Below are 19234 nucleotides of genomic sequence, written 5' to 3' on the forward strand. Positions count from 1 at the left end.
GCTCTAATTTCAAAATATACCCACAATCCAACAGCTTCTTGCCAAATCCACTGCCACAGTGTAGAACCAAGCCAGCAACATCTCTTTATTGTGTTATTACAACAGTCTCTCTGCTTCTCTTTCTCCCCAACTCCCATCTTTTCTCAACCTAGCAAGCAGAATAATTCTGTTAAAAAAGAAGTCAGAGATTGACTTCTGCTGACGTTATAAGGAACTCCACTGACCCACTCCCCAGTGAAACTTAAAAAAAGAAATTTAAAAAAAGAATATTGGCGGGGCGCAGTGGCTCACACCTGTAATGCCAGCACTTTGGGAGGCCAAGGCAGGTGGATCACAAGGGCAGGAGATTGAGACCATCCTGGCTAACATGGTGAAATCCCGTCTCTACTAAAAATACAAAAAATTAGCCAGGCATGGTGGTAGGCACCTGTAATCCCAGCTACCCAGGAGACTGAGGCAGGAGAATGGCATGAACCCAGGAGGCAGAGCTTGCAGTGAGCCGAGATCACACCACTGCACTCCAGCCTGGGCGACCGAGTGAGACTCCATCTCAAAAAAAAAAAAAAAAAAGGAAAAGAAAAGAAAAGAAAATTAAAGCCTCTGGAAATATTCCCAAAGGCAAACAGCAAACAAAGAAACATCCGTTCAAGAACATTTATGAAAATTCATCAAGAAAGGTGGTCCTGTGTTATTTGAACCAAGATTGCTCTCTTCCTCCCATCTCAGCAAGGCAAACACTCCACTGTAGATTGCAGCAGCCAAGAACACAGGGATCCCCCTCTAGCTCCTAACTGCAGGGGTGTCTTCCACAGAGTAGCAGGATGTCAGGGTATCATTGTGTCTCCAGCTAGCTACCTGATGCTGAGGTAAAGTCCTAGACGACTGTGGTTGAGAGGTGAGGGCTCTCCCTTCTCCCACCCAGCCCTCATCTTGCAACTGCATGCTGAGAACACTGGGGCCCTGATCACCCTTGTCCCAACTCATTAGGCAGTGGTTCCACACAAGGCTGCTGCACTCCCCACCCTCCCCACAAAATGCTCGGCAACTAGAAAGGGTATCACTCAGAGACAAGACTGCCATTATCCCTATCCCCAACTCTAGTGCCCAGGCTCAGAGATTTTGCCTAGGCGAAGAATCAGCCCATAAACAGATAACTCCTATTCTCTTCCCAAATGAGCTGAATTCATTTGCAACAGAGCATAGAGAAGTTCAAACCTGGCTAGGTGTGGTAGCTCATGCCTGTAATCCCAGCACTTTGGGAGGCCGAGGCAGGCGGATCATTTGAGGTCAGGAGTTCAAGACCAGCCTGACCAACATAGCGAAACCCCGTCTCTGTACTAAAAATACAAAACAAAAATTAGCTGGGCATGGTGGCACATGCCTGTAATCTCAGCTACTTGGGAGGCTGAGGCAGGAGAATCACTTGAATTCAGGAGGTGGAGGTTGCAGTGAGCCGAGACCACGCCACTGCCATACAGCCTAGGTGACAGAGCAAGACTCTGTCTCGGGGTGGGGTGTGGGGGAAAGAAGTTCAAACCTAAGGGCACTCTCAGGAACAATGTAGGTTTTAGTGAAAGTAATTAGGAAGACATTCAAGATACAAGCTAAACTGTAGGCCTTGCTTGCCAGAAGACAATGGGGATATAAGATCAACTAGGAGTAGCTACAGTGGAGTCACAAGAAATACGAAAGACAACTTCAGAAACTACCCCTTCAATGGAGCAAGAATTGAAGTAGTTTGTAAGACAACTTATGCCCCAGGACATTGTTAAAAAACAATAGAGCAATCAGCTAACAATTACTGGAGTTTCACAGCTGTGTGCAGTCATGGAAAGAAAGAGATCCCTACCAAAACCACTGTGATCCCAGGATACAGGTGGGCATATCCAAAGCTGTGCTTTCCTGAGGAGCAACATCAAAGGCTTCACAGTATAGGAGGGAAATAGACTTCACTAAATTGATCCAGCCAGTTGCTAAGCAAATACACAAGCAAACAACAACAAGAAGCCCCAGAAGGTAGGCCGCCAGCTCTTCATCTCTGCAGAGATCTGTGTAACTGATCAGATGGAAACTAATTAGATGGATACTGATCTGCGCTTATGTGAAACTTTCTGGTAAATCTAAAAGGAACCCAAAGTAAAATGTTTACTTAATAAAAAAAGAAGCAAAGTTAATGAGCAAATAGCGAGATAAAGTGAAATTTAAAACTACACAAAAGTAGATAGTTCTGGCATTATTTCTAATTGAGATCTAAGGAACCATCACTGAGAAGTGCTAGGATTTGAACAAAGGCATACTAAATCCAGATCGCCTACTCTGAGGCTGAGGCACAAGCACTGCTTGAACCCAGGAGGCAGAGACTGCAGTGAGCCAAGATTGTGCCAGTGCACTCCAGCCTGGGTGACAGAGCAACACTGTCTTTAAAAAAAAAAAAAAAAAGGGAATTGTATATTTCACTTTTTAATTTCTCTGATTTCACAGGCAGCAACTCATGGTGTCAGTGTCACTAGAGATAGCCCTCATGGGGCCGGGTGTGGTGGCTCACACCTGTAATCCCAAAACTTTGGGAGGCCAAGGTGGGCAAATCATGAGGTCAGGAGATCAAGACCATCCTGGCCAACATGGTGAAACCCCAGCTCTACTAAAAATAAAAAAATTAGCTGGGCGTGGTGGCCTGTGCCTGTAATCCCAGCTACTCGGGAGGCTGAGGCAGGAGAATCTCTTGAACCCGGGAGGTGGAGGTTGCAGTGAGACGACGATATTGCACCACTGCACTCCAACCTGGTGACACAGCGAGACTCTGTCTCAAAAAAAAAAAAAAAAAAAAAAAAGGCCTTCAGGGCACAAAGTAAAAGTTGTAAAGACCACTGCATGGGCTCTCTTCTCCCATGTGTTCCCACTTCATGCTCCAGGTCTCTGGGCTGCTGGGAAAGCAAGAAGCACTTTACCTGGGAAGTCATCAACCTCAATTTTGCCAACAAATTTAAGGGAGTGGAAAAGTTCCCCATGGCATCACCACCATCATAAAGGGGAGTGCTCCCACCACTTTAGGAAAGGCTCTCAAATTTGGTTTTCAGACAAGAGCCCTTAGTCACATACATATATCTCATCAAATAAGCAGATACTTTACTTATTTAACAGGCATCAATTTTTTTGGCTTGAGTCCAGATCCATAAGGTGGAAACAAAGAACAAACAGTATGACTGTTCAGAAAGCAGGATGAACATTGCTCTCCAGTAAGGTACCATTTTGTGAGCTCATAGTCCTTGAACACTGAAAATGATGAAGGAAAAGGAATATTTTAGATGGAAAAAGGTAACATAAAGAGGTGTTCCAATAAAAGTGCGATCGACCTAAAAGGTTACTGAAACAACAAACCCATCAAAAACAACTATAATTGACAGAAAGCTAGAAACATTAACGCTGTTGGAAAGCTCAAATGACAGAAGTTCACAAATTCTTAATCATCTGATCTAGGCCTCTCCTCATTACCATTCAGACCACTCACAAAGATCCCATTAAATCAGCTCATAATCAGGTTTACAAAAACAAGACTCCTTAAGAGATGTGGCAATGTAAGAAGTGGCGCACGTACACAGGCACAGCAAAAGACTACATTAGTGAAAACTGTAGGGTTTATCATAAGCAAAAATGACAGCGCTGTCCTCCGTGAAAAAGAAAGAAATCGGACGGGTCTCCTTTAAGTGAAAACAGAGACTGTGAGAACACAGACATTGCTGACATCTGTGTTTTAACATTCCATTTACTTAAGGAAAAAAGAGAAAGAAGTGTTTGGAATATAAATAAACCCTTCCCTATAGGAAGGTCAGAAATGTGGAAATACGCAGACGCTGGTGGGAGCAAAAGCCGATCCTGAAACAAGGATATCTAGAGAGGTAGCCCTGGTCGGGATGTGGGAAGAGGCCTGCGAAGAAACAGCAGAACCGAGGGAAAGAAAGGGAAGAACGGCAGGTCCACTGCTCATCCCGAGCGCCTACAACTGCGCCAGACTCCTAGCATGCGCACAGGACACGGAAGGGACGACCTTTTCGGCTAGCGTATTGTCTTTGAGCGACAGAGAGGGATTCCCAAACGCCCCCGCCCGTCACTCAGCTCCTGCAGTTCATGCCCAGCAAGAACCTTGCGGGCGGTCCGAGGATGCCATCCTTTCACAGCTGTATTTGGGGGCAAAGATAGGGTAACGAAGTCTGGGGTCCAGACTTACTTTTGCAGCCGGGTGCCATAGCGCCCTCACCCCTCGATCCCGGGAACAATGCAGCCGATGCCTCCACCTCCCGACTGCGCCGCGCGCGACTGAATTCCGCCCGCTCAAGATGGCCGCGAATTTGAATTTGGCGCTTGTATCCGACGTTGACGCCCGAATGGAGGCCGCCATGTTGCCCGGCCTACGCATCGGGGGCGTGGTCCAGTTGACGTCACAGCTAAGCGCCTTTGTATCGTAGCGAATCGGTCGCGGAACCTGTCTTTACCTAGAGCTACCATGAGCAAGCGGAACCAGGTATCGTACGTACGGCCAGCCGAGCCAGCGTTTCTGGCCCGCTTCAAGGAACGGGTCGGCTACAGGGAGGGACCCACCATAGAGACTAAGGTGAGCCCTCGCCAGTCGTGTTGCTTCGGAAGCGCGGCCAGCCCGCCACTTTCAACTTTTGCCTCTACTTGGAGGGTGGGTGCTGTCGGGTCCCTCGTCTCACCCGCGCTCGGCACCAATTCTGGTGGAACTCGGACCCCCAGGCTAGTTCAAGCGACTACAGGCCCCAACGCCCAGGAAGCTCTGTAGGTTTCAGAGTGCTGCTGTTTTCCTGAAAATGACCTTACATGTAAACCACCTGGTCCTTGGTAGATGGTAAAGAAAGATCACTTTCTTGTCTCTTCTTTCTCTCCTGTTTACCGCAAAAGCTGTGAGTTCGCAGGGTGACATAGAGTTACAGCGTCGTCCCGTATTCCAGATAAGGACACAGGCCACTCGATCAAATGACCCCCGCCCCAACCGTGTTCTAGGACTCGAGTGTGGAACGTCTTCGGAGGAATGTCCTGAATCTGTTTCTATGCTTTGTTAAGTTTAAAAAAAATTTTTTTTTAAATATATAGAGAAGGTCGGGCACAGTGGCTCACGCCTGTAATCCCAGCACTTTGGGAGGCCGAGGCCAAGGCAGGCGGATCGCGAGGTCAGGAGATCGAGACCATCCTGGCTAACACGGTGAAACCCCGTCTCTACCAAAAATATAAAAAATTATCTGGGCGAGGTGGCGGGCGCCTGTAGTCCCAGCTACTCAGGAGGCTGAGGCAGGAGAATGGCGTGAACCCGGGAGTCGGAGCTTGCAGTGAGCTGAGATCGCGCCACTGCACTCCAGCCTGGGCGACAGAACAAGACTCTGTCTTAAAAAAGAAAAAAAAAAAAAAAAGTAGGCAAAAGCCCTAAATATCCTAGGTGTAAATAGAAGAAGAGGAGCTTCGGGAAAGAGCCACACCTGACTACTGTTGTTTAGGGCTGGAGGGATCAGTATTGAACACATGAAAGACAAGAAAGCAAAACAGCTAAGTTGCTGATACCGAGAAAGTTTTAGTGGTCCAGATAGAAGAGCAAACCAGCCACAACATTCCCTTTAACCAAAGCGTAATCTAGAGCAAGATCCTAACTCTTTTCAATCCTGTGAAGTCTGAGACATGTGAGAAAGCTGCAGAAGAAAAGAGTGAAGCTAAAAGAGGTTGGTTCATGAGGTTTAAGGAAAGAAGCCATCTCCATAACATAAAAGTATGAGATGAAGAAGCAAATTATTCAGATCTAGCTAAGACAGTTGATGAAAATGGTTGCACTAAACAGGTTTTCAATGTAGATGAAACAGCCTTCTATTGGAAAAAGATGCCATCTAGGACTTTTTTTTTTTTTTTGAAACAGGGTCTCACTCTATCGCCCAGGCTAGAGTGCAGTGGTGCAATCACAGCTCACTGCAGCCTTGACCTCCTGGGCTCAAGTGATCCTCCTGCCTCAGTCTCCCAAGTAGCTGGGACTACAGGCACGCACCACCACTGGGTAGCTAATTTTTGTATTTTTTTATAGAGACAGGATCCCACTGTGTTGCCAAGGCTGGTCTCAAACTCCTGGACTCAAGCAATCCTCCCACTTTAGCCTCTCAAAAACCACTATGCCTGGCCCATTTAGGACTTTCATAGCTAGAGAGAAGTCAGTGACTGGCTTCAAATTTTCAAAGGACAGGTTAACACTCTTGTTAGGGGCTAATGCAGCTGGTGACTTTTAAGTTGAAGCTAATATTTACCATTCCAAAAATCCTAGGGTCCTTAAGAATTACACTAAATCTAATCTACCTGTGCTCTAGAAATGGAAAAACAAAACCTTGATGACAGCACATCTCTTTATAGTTTGGTTTACTGAATTATTTTAAGCCCACTGTTGAGACCTACTGCTCAGAAAAAAAAGATTATTTCAATATATTACTGCTGATTGACAATACACCTGGTCATCCAAGAGCTCTGATGGAGATCTACAAGGAGATTAATGTGGTTTTCATGCTTGCTAACACAACATCCATTCTGCAGCCCATGGATCAAGGAGTAATTTTTATTTTCAGTCTTATTATTTAAGAAATAACAGCCAGGCATAGTGACTCACACTTGCAATCCCAGCATTTTGGGAAGTCAAGGCAGGTGGATTGCTTGAGCCCAGGAGTTCAAGACCAGCCTGGCCAACATGGTGAGACGCCATCTCTACAAAAAATACAAAATTTAGCCAAGTGTGGTGGCATGCACGTGTGGTCCCAGCTACTTGGGAGGCTGAGGTGGGAGGATCCCCTGACCCCAGGTAGGTTGAGGCTGCAGTCAGCCATGATCGCACCACTGCACTCCAGCCTGGGTAACAGAGCCAGACCCTGTCTCAAAACAAAACAAAACAAAACAAAAAGTCAAAACCATTTATAAGGCTACAGCTGCCATGGATAGTGATTCCTCTGATGCATCTGGATATTGTAAATTGAAAACTTTATGGAAAGGTTTCACCATTCTAGACACGTTAAGAACATCCATGATTCTTGGGAAGAGGGCAAAATATCAGCATTAACAGGAATTTGGGAGAGGTTGATTCCAGCCTTCATGGATGACTTTGAGAGGTTCAGGCCTTCAGTGGAGGAAGTAATTGCAGGTGTGGTAGAACAAGGAAAAGAACTAGAATTAGAAGTAGAGCCTGAAAATGTAACTAAGTTGTTGCAGTCTCATAAAAATTGAACACATGAGTTGCTTCTTATTGATGAGCAAAGAAAATGGTTTATTGAGATGGAATCTACTTCTGGTGAAGATACTGTGAACATTGTTGAAATGTCAACAAAGGATTTAGAGTAAACTTACTTGGTAAAGCAGCAGCAGGTTTAAGAGGACTGATTCCAATTTTGAAAGGAGTTCAGCTGTGGGTAAAATGCTATGAAACAGCATTGCAGCATCACAAAAGAGAAATCTTTTGTGAAAGGAAGACTCAATTAATGCAGCAAACCTCATCATTGTCTCATTTTAAAAAATTGCCACAGTCACCCCGTCTTTCAGCAACCACCACCCTCATCAGTCAACATCCATCAGCATCAAGGGCAGACCCTTCACTGGCAAAAAGATGAGGACTCACTGAAGGCTCAGATTAGCTTTAATGTTGTTAGCAATAAAGTATTTTTAAATTAAGGTAGGTACATCTTCCAAACTCCTATTAATGTTGATGTTTTGCCACCTCCCATGAATCGTGGATATTCTTAATGGGATCTAGATTTTTTTAGACATAATGATACTGCATACTTAATACTAACTGTAGTTAGTGTATAGTGTAAACATAACTTTTATGTGAACTAGGAAACCAGAAAATTTGTGTGACAGTTTATTTTGATGCTTGCTTCGTTGTGGTGATCTGGAACCAAATCTGCGGTATCTTCAAGGTATGCCAGTAGGATGAGTATGTGCTAACCCCATGCACTGTGCCAGGCTCTGAAAGGATGAAGAGATGGATCTCCAAAATGCCATGTTCTTTAACACTTCCTACCCTATTTTCACAGGTCACCATCTCTCCGAAACCCTTCAAAGCTCTCCAAACAGTTACTCTTTCTCTGTTTTTCTCTTTACCTTATCCATATCTTGCCTATAACACTCATTTTATATTGCAACTACTTGCTTTCCTGTTTATCTTCACCACTAGCTTGAACTCTTTAAGTTAGTATCTTAATCCTTCCGTATTTTCCCAGCACCTAGCACAGTGCCTGGCACTAAGTAGTAGTGTTGTATTTGTTAATGACTGTGCTGTTATCAGGTTAGACTTCATGGAGGAGGGATATTTAGGTAGACTCTTGAGCATGGTTACGTCAGTAGGTAGAGATGAAGAGAATGGCATGGGTAAAGGTGTAGAGATTTGAGAGTCATGGACTGTATGTAGAAGTATTAGAGGGACTAGTGGAGGTGAGGTCATGTGAACTATTTAGTAAGCAACAGGGAGCCATTTTTTTCTTAGAAGTAACACGGGGAATGACTGATCCCCATGACTAAAAATAGGGTTGATGACAAAGAGGATAAGGTTTGAGAAAAGGGACATAGATTCAGCAATGAAAAGACGAGACTCTCTCAGCTTTACTTTGCTTGAGGTCCTGGTGATGACCCTGTACACACAGTTGACAGCCTGAAGGTTACAGCTTGGAATGCTCTCTTAAGAGAACTTTGGGAATCCTTTCCAAGTAATGTCAGTGATTTTCGCTTATTTATGTACTCAAGGGAATTTCCCTTAGAGAAGTACGCCATGTTTCAGTGTGAGAACCACTTCATTTTTAATCAGTTTGGCAATATACAGTATTCCCCTATTATGTTCCAAGACCCCCAGTGGCTTCCTGAAACCATGGATAATACTGAATTCTATATATACTATGTTTTTTCCCATACCTATATACCTATGATGTTTACTATATAAATTAGGAATATCAGCAGATTAGTAACTAATAATAGAACAATTAGAACAATATACTCTAGTAAAAGTTATGCGAATTTACTTGTTTGCTTGCTGTCTCTAAATATTTTATTACACTGTACTCACCCTTCTTTCATACTACAGTTGACCACAGGTAACTAAAATTGTGGAACATGAAATTGAGGATAAGGAGGGGACTACTGTAGTCAGGATTTTAGTCATCTATTAACAAAAATAAATGAGTTTCATGGGAAATCATTCTGCAGTTAAGCTAAATCATCCTATTCACTTTTTTTTTTTTTTTTTTTTTTGAGGTGGAGTCTTGCTCTGTTGCTTAGGCTGAAATACAGTGACTCAATCTCAGCTCACTGCAACCTCTGCCTTTTGGGTTGAAGCGATTCTCCTGCCTCAGCCTCCCAAGTAGGTGGGATTACAGGTCCACGCCCAGGTAATTTTTGAATTTTTAGTAGAGATGGGGGGTTTCACCATGTTTGCCAGGCTAGTCTTGAACTGCTAACCTCAAGTGATCCGCCTGCCTAGGCCTCCCAAAGTGATGGGATTGCAGGCGTGAGCCACTGCACCTGGCCTTACTCACTTGCTTGAGAGTTAATTCAGAAATGTCTTTGAACAGTCATCAGTGGCTGCTGCCACTGTCCTTAGACTATTTCTCTTGTTTTCCAGGCAGTCACATTTAAAAAAAAGAAGAGAGTCAGAATTATTCTCAATTTAAGAAACAAAAGGAATGATTTTATTTCACCTTCCCATATTTTTGGCTAAAAAAACGTATTACCTATTTGTGGTCATGTATTGGAGACTTTCAGAGAAAAATAGGCAGAAACTGATGAATAATCAGTGAAGTAACATGAATACCATTAAAGAGAATGTACTTGTCCAGTGATAGAGCAGACTTGGGAACTTTGAGATAGAGTCAGAATGGCACAAGCAACTTGCCAGGGCTTCACGTAGTTCATCATTTTCCATTCTGTTTATCATTCATGAGTAGATCAACAAATATTTCTGGAAGTCCTGCCTCTCCAGAAGGCACTTGCCCAATGGAAACCAGCAGAAAAACATGGGTGCCACAGTGCAGTACATGCTACCTATGAGCTATGCGCAGTGTAAGAAACAAGAGGAGGTGAGATTTAGGTAAGCACTTCAAGAGGCTCTGAATCTGGAAGGCAGCTTGAGTAGGAGTTGGTCAGGGGCTGTGGGGCTTAATAGGCAGTAGGAATTTGTTCAGAGACAGGGAAAGCAAAGGAGCTAATAAATTTATAAATCTCCAAGTACTCAAACCTTGCTATGCCAGAGTCTAGATGCCATGAGAGAGTGGTACAGGATAAAGCTGTGGTTATGGGCTGAGGCTAATTCTTGCAGGGCTTTGTTGCCTTGTTTGGGAGACAAGGAAGTCTCTATGAGAAGTGGAGTAATGAGTGATTGTGTTTGAATAACATGTGAAAACACATTTTGATATGCATACCTTTCAACCCAACAGTTCCACCTCTAGTGAACTGTTAACATTACAAGTTCTTGGCCAGTCACGGTGGCTCACGCCTGTAATCCCAGCACTTAGGGAGGCTGAGATGGGTGGATCATGAGGTCAGGAGACTGAGACCATCCTGGCTAACAAGGTGAAACTCTGTCTCTACTAAAAATACCAAAAATTAGCCAAGCATGGTGGTGGGTGCCTGTAGTCCCAGCTACTCGGGAGGCTGAGGCAGGAGAATGGTGCGAACCCGGGAGGTGGAGCTTACAGTGAACCAAGATGGCGCCACTGCACTCCAGCCCGGGCAACAGAGCGAAACTCCATCTCAAAAAAATAAATAAATAAATAAAAGTTCTTGTATATAAGTTCCCAAAAGTGAGCAAGAAAAGGTGCATGCGGTTTTTTCATAGTAGAAAAAAGTCTGGAAACAAGCAAAATTTATATTTACAAGATACTGGTCAAATAAATCATGAGGTGACTATGTAAATGTAAGGCAGTGATTTTTTAAAAATCAGATAATTCTATATGTATCTTAAAGTACTGTGCAAAGATATTTTTTGAGTTAAGTTGTGGGAATGGGGCTCTTATGGTGTCTGACATTTCAAAAATCTGTATCAACTGGCAAAATATTACCATCTGTTACACATATACAGGGAGTACATGGTTTCTCTTGTATTCTCTGTACTTTATGTTTGAGAAATTTCATAAATACGAAAAAGCAAGTCACAGTAATATGTACAATGTTGTTGGTGTACAAAAAGTTTTATGTACTTGCATAGTTGTATAGACGTGGAAAATAGCTGTTGGATATCCACCAAACTGAAGCTATTAGGAGGGGAAAAAGATGAGCAGAGGTGAGAGAGAGTCCGTTTGACTTGCTTCTTTCTATACTTTGATGGTGTTTATTTCTTGTCTAACTCAGAGAAGAGACAGGTGAAAAGTGCTGATGAGGAGCAAACAACTGACATGGCACAGTGCTGCCCTGAGTAGGCTAGGAATGACAGCAGTACCCAAAGCAGAGGGTCCCTCACACTAGCAACTACAAGTTGGGTCGTGCTGAGATGGAAATGAATCCCACCAGATAGGCACTCCAGGGTGAATGGCAGTTAAACCTGTTCCCTTGTGTGGCAAGCTAAGTCTCTTTGGAGTTACCTTAAAATTCACTGCCCTTATTTGCTCAATAAAGATACCCTTCTCGTGAATAATTACAGTTTCTGTTAGAGGCAGTGGTTCTGTTTGTCTCAAGATCAGTGATTTATACGCATTTCATTGTGTTTTTCCGTAGAGAATTCAGCCTCAGCCCCCAGATGAAGATGGGGATCACAGTGACAAAGAAGATGAACAGCCTCAAGTGGTGGTTTTGAAAAAGGGAGACCTGTCAGTTGAAGAAGTCATGAAAATTAAAGCAGAAATAAAGGCTGCCAAAGCAGGTAGGTCTGAAAGTAATCTGGTTTTTCTGACAATGTAAGGAGCCCGGGGTATGAAATTGTTTATTTTATTTAGTAGTGTGGTATGTTTCAAGGCAGCAGTTCCAGGTTCCAGCCTTAGCTTTGACACTTACCAGATGTGTAACCTTGAGCAAGTTATTACACCTCTCAGCCTCAATTTCCTCATCAGTAAAATGGAAATAATTGTACCTATTGGGTTGTTATCAGGATTAAGTGTGAATGTAAGTAAAAGCATCCTATTTTTTTAAAAAAAATAGGTGGTTAGACTTACAAACCAGTCGATAAAGGTGTATTTCATTACTGCCCGAAGTTTGGTATGCTGTGTAGTATATTTTTCATTATTTCTGAACATTTACTACATTGCTTTAGGGGAAAATGCTGTAGTTCCAAACAATCACTTTTCAAAATACTTAAAAATACAACCTGATTGTAATTGGGAACTGATAATATTATAGAATACTTTAGCATGTGAGTTTTTATTAAGTAACTGCATGTCTTAAGGGCAATTTAGCTAGAAACAAGGGAGAAGACCAGACTGAATCAGATTCAGGGATATCCTTAAATACAATATGAGATTTTCTTGTTATTTGCTTCTAAGATAAAAGTAAAATAATGAGGAGAAGAAAGTTCTTAAAAATTCTGGTTTTGCTCAGATGAAGAACCAGCTCCAGCTGATGGAAGAATCATATACCGAAAACCAGTCAAGCGTCCTTCAGATGAAAAATATTCAGGTTTAACAGCAAGCTCAAAAAAGAAGAAGCCAAATGAAGATGAAATAAATCAGGACTCGGTCAAAAAGAGCTCACAAAAACAGATTAAAAATAGTAGCCTCCTTTCTTTTGACAACGAAGATGAAAATGAGTAAGTGTAAATATTTTGAATTTAGTCTACTTTGAAAGTATATGGAGTGTTTTTTAAAATAACATCTTTTCCTATTATAAAGATACTACAAGTTCCTTATAGAAAGTTTAGGAAATAGAGAAAAAAATTTAATAAACTACGTCTATTCATCAATCAGAGGGGTATTGACCCCTCTGACTTAAAATGCCAACTCTATAGAAATTAGCTAGTATTAACATTTTGTTATTTCCCTTGTGTGGTTGTATATGTATGTAAATTATATTTTTAAGCAAAATACATTTTTTTGTGTGTAAACAAAATTTTATAAATACAGTTGTGTTGCAAATGTTCTTTGTCCTGCTTCTCACTTGACATTGCATTATGAGTATTCTTCCAGGTCAGTAAATTTCAAAAACCGACATTAATAGCTACAGAGAATTTCATAATCTCATTGTATCTTTTTCATTAGCAATAGCTCCACTTTGGGTGCAGGAGATGATAATGTGCCTTGTTAAAAGTACCTCCCTAACTCCTGCTAAGGGTGGCCATGAGACTCACCTCTGGCAAGTTAAGAAATACAGGTGGGGCCGGGCGCGGTGGCTCAAGCCTGTAATCCCAGCACTTTGGGAGGCCGAGACGGGCGGATCATGAGGTCAGGAGATCGAGACCATCCTGGCTAACACGGTGAAACCCCGTCTCTACTAAAAAATACAAAAAATTAGCCGGGTGTGGTGGCGGGCGCCTGTAGTCCCAGCTACTCGGGAGGCTGAGGCAGGAGAATGGCTCGAACCCGGGAGGCGGAGCTTGCAGTGAGCAGAGTCCGCGCCACTGCACTCCAGTCTGGGCGACAGAGCGAGACTCCGTCTCAAAAAAAAAAAATAAAATAAAATAAAAAAAAAAAAAAAAAAGAAATACAGGTGGAATTCTGCTTGATAAAGCTGCTGGGTTTTTTGATACAAAAGGACAGACTTGGCAAGCATGAGCCTTTGCTCTTATCTGTTCATCCTACTTGGAATGCAGAGATAAAACCTTGAGTAGCAGAACCATTTTTAGGCATAAGGAAGGCAGCCATGTGCTTTGGGTCATGTTAGTAAAAAGACTCAGAACTTGGCTCCTTGCTGACATTCCTCAAGGAGCTGCTACACCAGCTTGGATTGCTGACCTCTGACTTTTTGGTAGTGAGAAGAGTAAACACTGTGCTTAATTAGGCCTTGGTCAGGTTTCTCTTATATGCAGCCAAATGCAGTCCTAAATAATATAATAAATAACTGGTCAAACTTACTGGTGGAGGGTGTCCAGGTTCTTGGCATTTTGGACAAATAATTGGACAAAACGCACAAAGCAATGAATATCCTCTAGAGGTCTGCCATTGGTTACTTGGTATACACCCTATGTAAATGAAGTAGTGGCCCGTGACCTGTCTGATTGGTGCAGAAAGTGACCAATCAGAGGCTGAAGTGAAGTTACAAAGTTATACTCCTGTGTAAATGAAGACTTGGCCTATGACCAGTCTGATTGGTTGCAGGAGGGGACCAATCAGAGGCACTTACGTTTTTCATCTGCAATGCAGAAAAGGCAAGGAGATTGCAAAGCCTCTCATCCTTTTGTTACTTAGATATGGAGAGGTGGGGTTTTCCTTTTGATTCAGTTCTAGGAAGTCAATGTGAATCAGCCTTAGGTTCCCTGCTTCCAGACCCTATTCTCCTGCCTCATTTTCCCCCTGAGAGAGGTGATCCTCATAAATCTTTATGGGAGGCTAAGAGACTGAGGATCTTTCTTCTGTAACTGCTTCATGCTAACTTGGGACACACTCCCTACCTATTGGAGATGATGTAACTCTCACCCTGCTTTGTCTAGTGGAGACAGGGTAGCTTCTTGATGGCCGGTGGGGTGTTCACCTGAAACTGGCTAGAAATCTTGTCACATGATCATCTAACTTGGTGGTCTAGGCAAAGGGAAATGGATTTGGTTAAAAGATTTAACAAATATGATCCAAAAACCAAGGCAAGTATAATCATTAATAATGGGCTGGCCAAGGGAGGGAACCATGAAACCCAACTTAGTGCCCTTTAGCTGCCCCATGACCCAACAGCTGTTACCATATTTTGGAGGCCCAGTCAGCTAGTTTTCAGGTGGTGTCCCTTACTAACCCTGATTGGTTGACGTCAAAACAGCATTCTTCTAGGAAAAAGACATAAGCCACCTTTTTCAGCAGTTAGGAAATCTAGTTCCCCTTGATTTTGCAAAGCGACCACTGCCAAGGAGCCTATCTGATTTTGTAAGGCAACAATACTTTGAGCAATGTCATTTAAGCTTTCCATAAAATCCTTGGACAAGCGTTGGTAATAGGATAGGGAAGTTGCAGTCCCACTAACTCCCATTCCTACCCTTGCTGTTATTCCTAACCCTTGTGTCTTGGTGGTTGCAGTTAAAGGTATAATGAGGGATTGGTTGTTGGGAGCTATATTAATTTCAGGACATACAAAGACAAATCACAGCAGAACCAATCTAACTTCAAAATAAGCTTCAGTCCTGTATACTTGGCCTGGTTACCCACACAAAGTGCAACAAGACTCGTTGTCCATATAGACTCTCCTAGGTTGGCTTTGCTGGAACATTTCACAAGGCCATTTCAGTCAAAGTCCTGAGAAAGTAACCGGTTTCTTCAATTGTGTCCTATTACAAAAGAAAACGTGGTTATTAACATTATACAAACAAATACCATGAATTAAGAATATTCATAAATAGTTTACAAATTCTGGAGAAATTAGAATACTCAATATACTTAAAGTATATTTCAAGGCTATAAATAGTTCAAAATAAAAAGATTATTCAGACTGAAAAAAACAAAAAGAATTAGCAATATTTCAGACAACAAAAACCATACAAATTATTTCAGTCTTCCAGTAGTTCATTTCAGTCCATTGTAATCAACTCCTGCTCTACTTCATGTTCATCTTTATGAACACATCAGCCTTTCAATTAGTGCCTTGGAAGTTTTCTGTCTAATCCAATGGCACACTCTCCAAAGTTATCAGAAACCTGCATTCAAGAGTTCTTTTCATGAACTCCTCCAAAGAAGTAAGCCTTGGACTGTAGCTGACTATAAGTCACCTTTTTTTTTTTTTTTTTTTTTGAGAAGGATCAAAGCAAAACATCAATTATGGATGACAAAAGTCTTAAGACAGCCATAAAGACACAGTTGACAAAGAAATTTGGTTATTTCTGTGGCTTACAATAATTTAACATAATCATTACAACACATATTAAGACATCAGAATTTTAGAAATCTCATACAATCCTGGAACACATATTAACAACAAATCTCTATCAGTATAACCCAAAGGAAGCTAAACACCACCTCACACTTGACAGTGTTTCCTGTATAATTCTAACATTACAAATGAGCCTAATATATCACTCTTGGACTTCAGGAAGCCTGATATCTAAAAAGTTAGTTTAAGGTCAAAAGTTTTCGAATTAACTTTTTTCCATTAGTATGGTCATATTTTTCTTACTAATTTGTAAGTTACTTAAAATATCAATTTTTTGTTGTTCTGTTCCCCAACCTCTATGTCAGATAAAGAATCACCCAGGCCAGATACAATGGCTCATGCTTGTAATCCCAACACTTTGGGAAGCCAAGGTGGGAGAATTGCTTGAAGCCAGGAACCTGAGACCAGCCTGGGCGACAAAGCAATACCCCTATTTCTACAAAAAATAAAAAATAGCCAGGTGTAGCGACACACACCTGTAATCTCAGCTGCTCAGGAGGCTAAGCAGGAGGATGGCTTGGACCCAGGAGTTCAAGGCTGCAGTGAGCTATGATTGCACCACTGCACTCCAGCCTGGGCAACAGAGTAAGAACTGTCTCTTAAAAAAAATAAAAATAGGCCAGGCGCGGTGGCTCACGCCTGTAATCCCAGCACTTTGGGAGGCTGAGGCGGGCGGATCACGAGGTCAGGAGATCGAGACCATCCTGGCTAACACAGTGAAACCCATCTCTACTAAAAAAGACAAAAAAAATTAGCCGGGCATGGTGGTGGGCGCCTGCAGTCCCAGCTACTCGAGAGGCTGAGGCAGGAGAATGGCGTGAACCCAGAAGGCGGAGCTTGCAGTGAGCTGAGATCGTGCCACTGCACTCCAGCCTGGGCAACAGAGCGAGACTCCGTCTCAAGAAAATAAAGAAAGAAATAAAATTTAAAAAAATAAAAATAAATTTAAAAAAAGAATTACTCATGTTCTCTTTGTTTTTGTTTATTCATTTTAAGCTTTATTCTATCTGGAATTTATTTGAGTATACTTTTTTCTCAAATAATCAATTGTCCTAGAACCATGTGTTTCTCATTTTTTTGAAAGGTCATCTAGTGAGAGATTTCTCCAAGTGTTGGGGTAGGGAAGGGAGGGAAGCACTGTAAAGTCTGAGCCTTTCCAGGTGATTCCTCAAGACCCTGCTTAATCCTAACAATTTTCCTCATTATTAAAAGCCCATACTGAGGGCTTAAGATCCTCACCAGCCACATCTATCTGAAATTATGAATTTCAAAGTATCTTCCGAATTTGATGCCACATTATCTTTTTTAAGTTTGTTTTGTTTTGTTTTTTTGAGACAGAGTTTCACTCTGTCACCCAGGCTGGAGTGCAGTGGTGTGATCTCAATCTCAGCTCACTGCAAGCTCCACCTCCCATGTTCACACCATTCTCCTGCCTCAGCCTCCCAAGTAGCTGGGACTGCAGGCACCCACCACCATGCCCGGCTAATTTTTTGTATTTTTAGTAGAGACAGGGTTTCACTGTATTAGCCAGGATGGTCTCCATCTCCTGACCTCATGATCCACCTGCCTCGGCCTCCCGAAGTGCTGGGATTACGGGCATGAGCCACCGCGCTTGACCTTTTAAGTTTTAAGTACCTATAAAGAACACTTAAAGGTATTGTATGTGGGTGAGCTAGGAAGACCTGAAATAGGCTCTAAATTACTCAAATTAATCCTGAAGCCATTCTGCAATACTGTCTTTAATGTATACTCACTTGTTATAGAAGCCAGGGTTTTTTCCCCTAATTTGTACCATTGCTATATGTATTATTGTACCAAACTACACTTTTAATTACTGTAAATTTTAATATATCTTAGTATCTGGATGTGGGAATCTTGAAAGCAGGGACTTTGTGTTATTCACCACTGTATTCTCAATATCAGAAGAGTATCTGGCCTACTAAGTGCACAATAAACATAGTTAAAATGAATAAGAGTGTTGTCTGTCATTTTCTTTTTATAGATGAGTAGGTCTCATGTGTAGACCCTGTACCATCAGCATCAGAACCCCCCAGAAACCTAAAAATTAAATTCTTGGTCCTTGCCTGCTGAATCAGAAACTGTATATAAGGCCCAGTAATCACTGTAACATGCCAACCAGGTGGTTCTGTTACTCACTTACATTTGAGAACCACTGATAGCCGGGCGCGGTGGCTCAAGCCTGTAATCCCAGCACTTTGGGAGGCCGAGACGGGTGGATCATGAGGTCAGGAGATCGAGACCATCCTGGCTAACACGGTGAAACCCCGTCTCTACTAAACATACAAAAAACTAGCCGGGCGAAGTGGCGGGTGCTTGTAGTCCCAGCTACTCGGGAGGCTGAGGCAGGAGAATGGCGTGAACCCGAGAGGAGGAGCTTGCAGTGAGCTGAGATCCGGCCACTGCACTCCAGCCTGGGTGACACAGCAAGACTCCGTCTCAAAAAAAAAAAAAAAAAAAAAGAGAACCACTGATAAAGACTATAGTAGTCCTCTCTTGTCCATGGGGAGTATATTCCAAGACCTCCAGTGGATGCCTGAAACCACAGGTAATACTAAACTTCATATGTAGTATGTTTTTTCCTATATGTACATACCTATGGTAAAGTTTAACTTATAAATTAGGCACAGTAGAGATTAACAATAAAATAGAACAATTATAACAATATACTATAATAAAAGTTATATGAATGTGGTTTCACTCACTCTCAAAATATCTTATTGTACTGTACCTTGGGTATAAACCACAGAAAGAAAAACCATGGAAGACTACTCTATTAGAACTATGATTAAAAAATGGCTCACACCCATAATCCCAGCACTTTGGGAGGCTGAGGTGGGGCAATCGCTTGAGGCCAGGAGTTTGAGACCAGCCTAGCCAACATGTTGAAACTCCATCTCTACTGAAAATACAAGAATTAGCTGGGTGTTGCTGGCGCATGCCTGTAGTCCCAGCTACTCGGGAGGCTGAGGCAGCAGCAGCAGAATCACTTGAACCCTCGAAGAGGAGGTTGCAATGAGTTGAGATTGCACCACAGCACTCCAGCCTGGGCAATACAGTGAGACTCCGCCTCAAAAAAAAAAAAAAATTAATGTCTACTCTTCTGGGTTTCAGACTACCTTAGGGCCTGCTACTCCTTTCTTTTTGCCTATTTCTCCCTTTTAGAATGGGAATATCTGTCTTTTGCCTGCACCACCAATGTATCTTGGAA

At 42.4% G+C, this 19234-nt stretch overlaps 2 protein-coding genes across 4 annotated transcripts in view; one reads left to right on the forward strand and one right to left on the reverse strand.

Moving 5' to 3' along the window:
- The window catches only part of KIF15 (kinesin family member 15), a 90909-nt gene extending 86545 nt beyond the window's left edge, over positions 1–4364 (reverse strand). Inside the window, exon 1 of one of the 3 annotated variants that reach the window (XM_073010288.1) lies at positions 4226–4363. In XM_073010288.1, the coding sequence (XP_072866389.1) occupies positions 4226–4244 (19 nt within the window). In that variant the 5' untranslated portion in view covers positions 4245–4363. Of the gene's footprint in view, positions 1–4225 lie in introns of all 3 variants that reach the window. The other 2 variants (XM_038004071.2, XM_038004073.2) reach the window with 2 other exon arrangements.
- A 74-nt stretch (positions 4365–4438) lies between these two features.
- Positions 4439–17978, forward strand: KIAA1143 (KIAA1143 ortholog). Its single transcript, XM_073010290.1, has 4 exons — positions 4439–4609; positions 11728–11872; positions 12544–13311; positions 13648–17978. Exons 1-3 carry the CDS (start codon positions 4502–4504, stop codon positions 12753–12755), a joined length of 465 nt encoding a protein of 154 aa, XP_072866391.1. The 5' UTR covers positions 4439–4501; the 3' UTR covers positions 12756–13311; positions 13648–17978.
- Positions 17979–19234: the final 1256 nt, after the last annotated feature.

This window comes from Chlorocebus sabaeus, chromosome 22 (assembly GCF_047675955.1).
Source record: "Chlorocebus sabaeus isolate Y175 chromosome 22, mChlSab1.0.hap1, whole genome shotgun sequence".
In the NCBI taxonomy this organism is placed as follows: Eukaryota; Metazoa; Chordata; class Mammalia; order Primates; family Cercopithecidae; genus Chlorocebus; species Chlorocebus sabaeus.

Coding starts and splice junctions, on each gene's coding strand:
- KIAA1143 (XM_073010290.1), top strand. CDS start 4,502: ATGAGCAAGCGGAACCAGGTATCGTACGTACGGCCAGCCGAGCCAGCG. Junction 4,610..11,727: donor GACCCACCATAGAGACTAAG/GTGAGCCCTCGC, acceptor GTTTTTCCGTAG/AGAATTCAGCCTCAGCCCCC. Junction 11,873..12,543: donor AATAAAGGCTGCCAAAGCAG/GTAGGTCTGAAA, acceptor GGTTTTGCTCAG/ATGAAGAACCAGCTCCAGCT.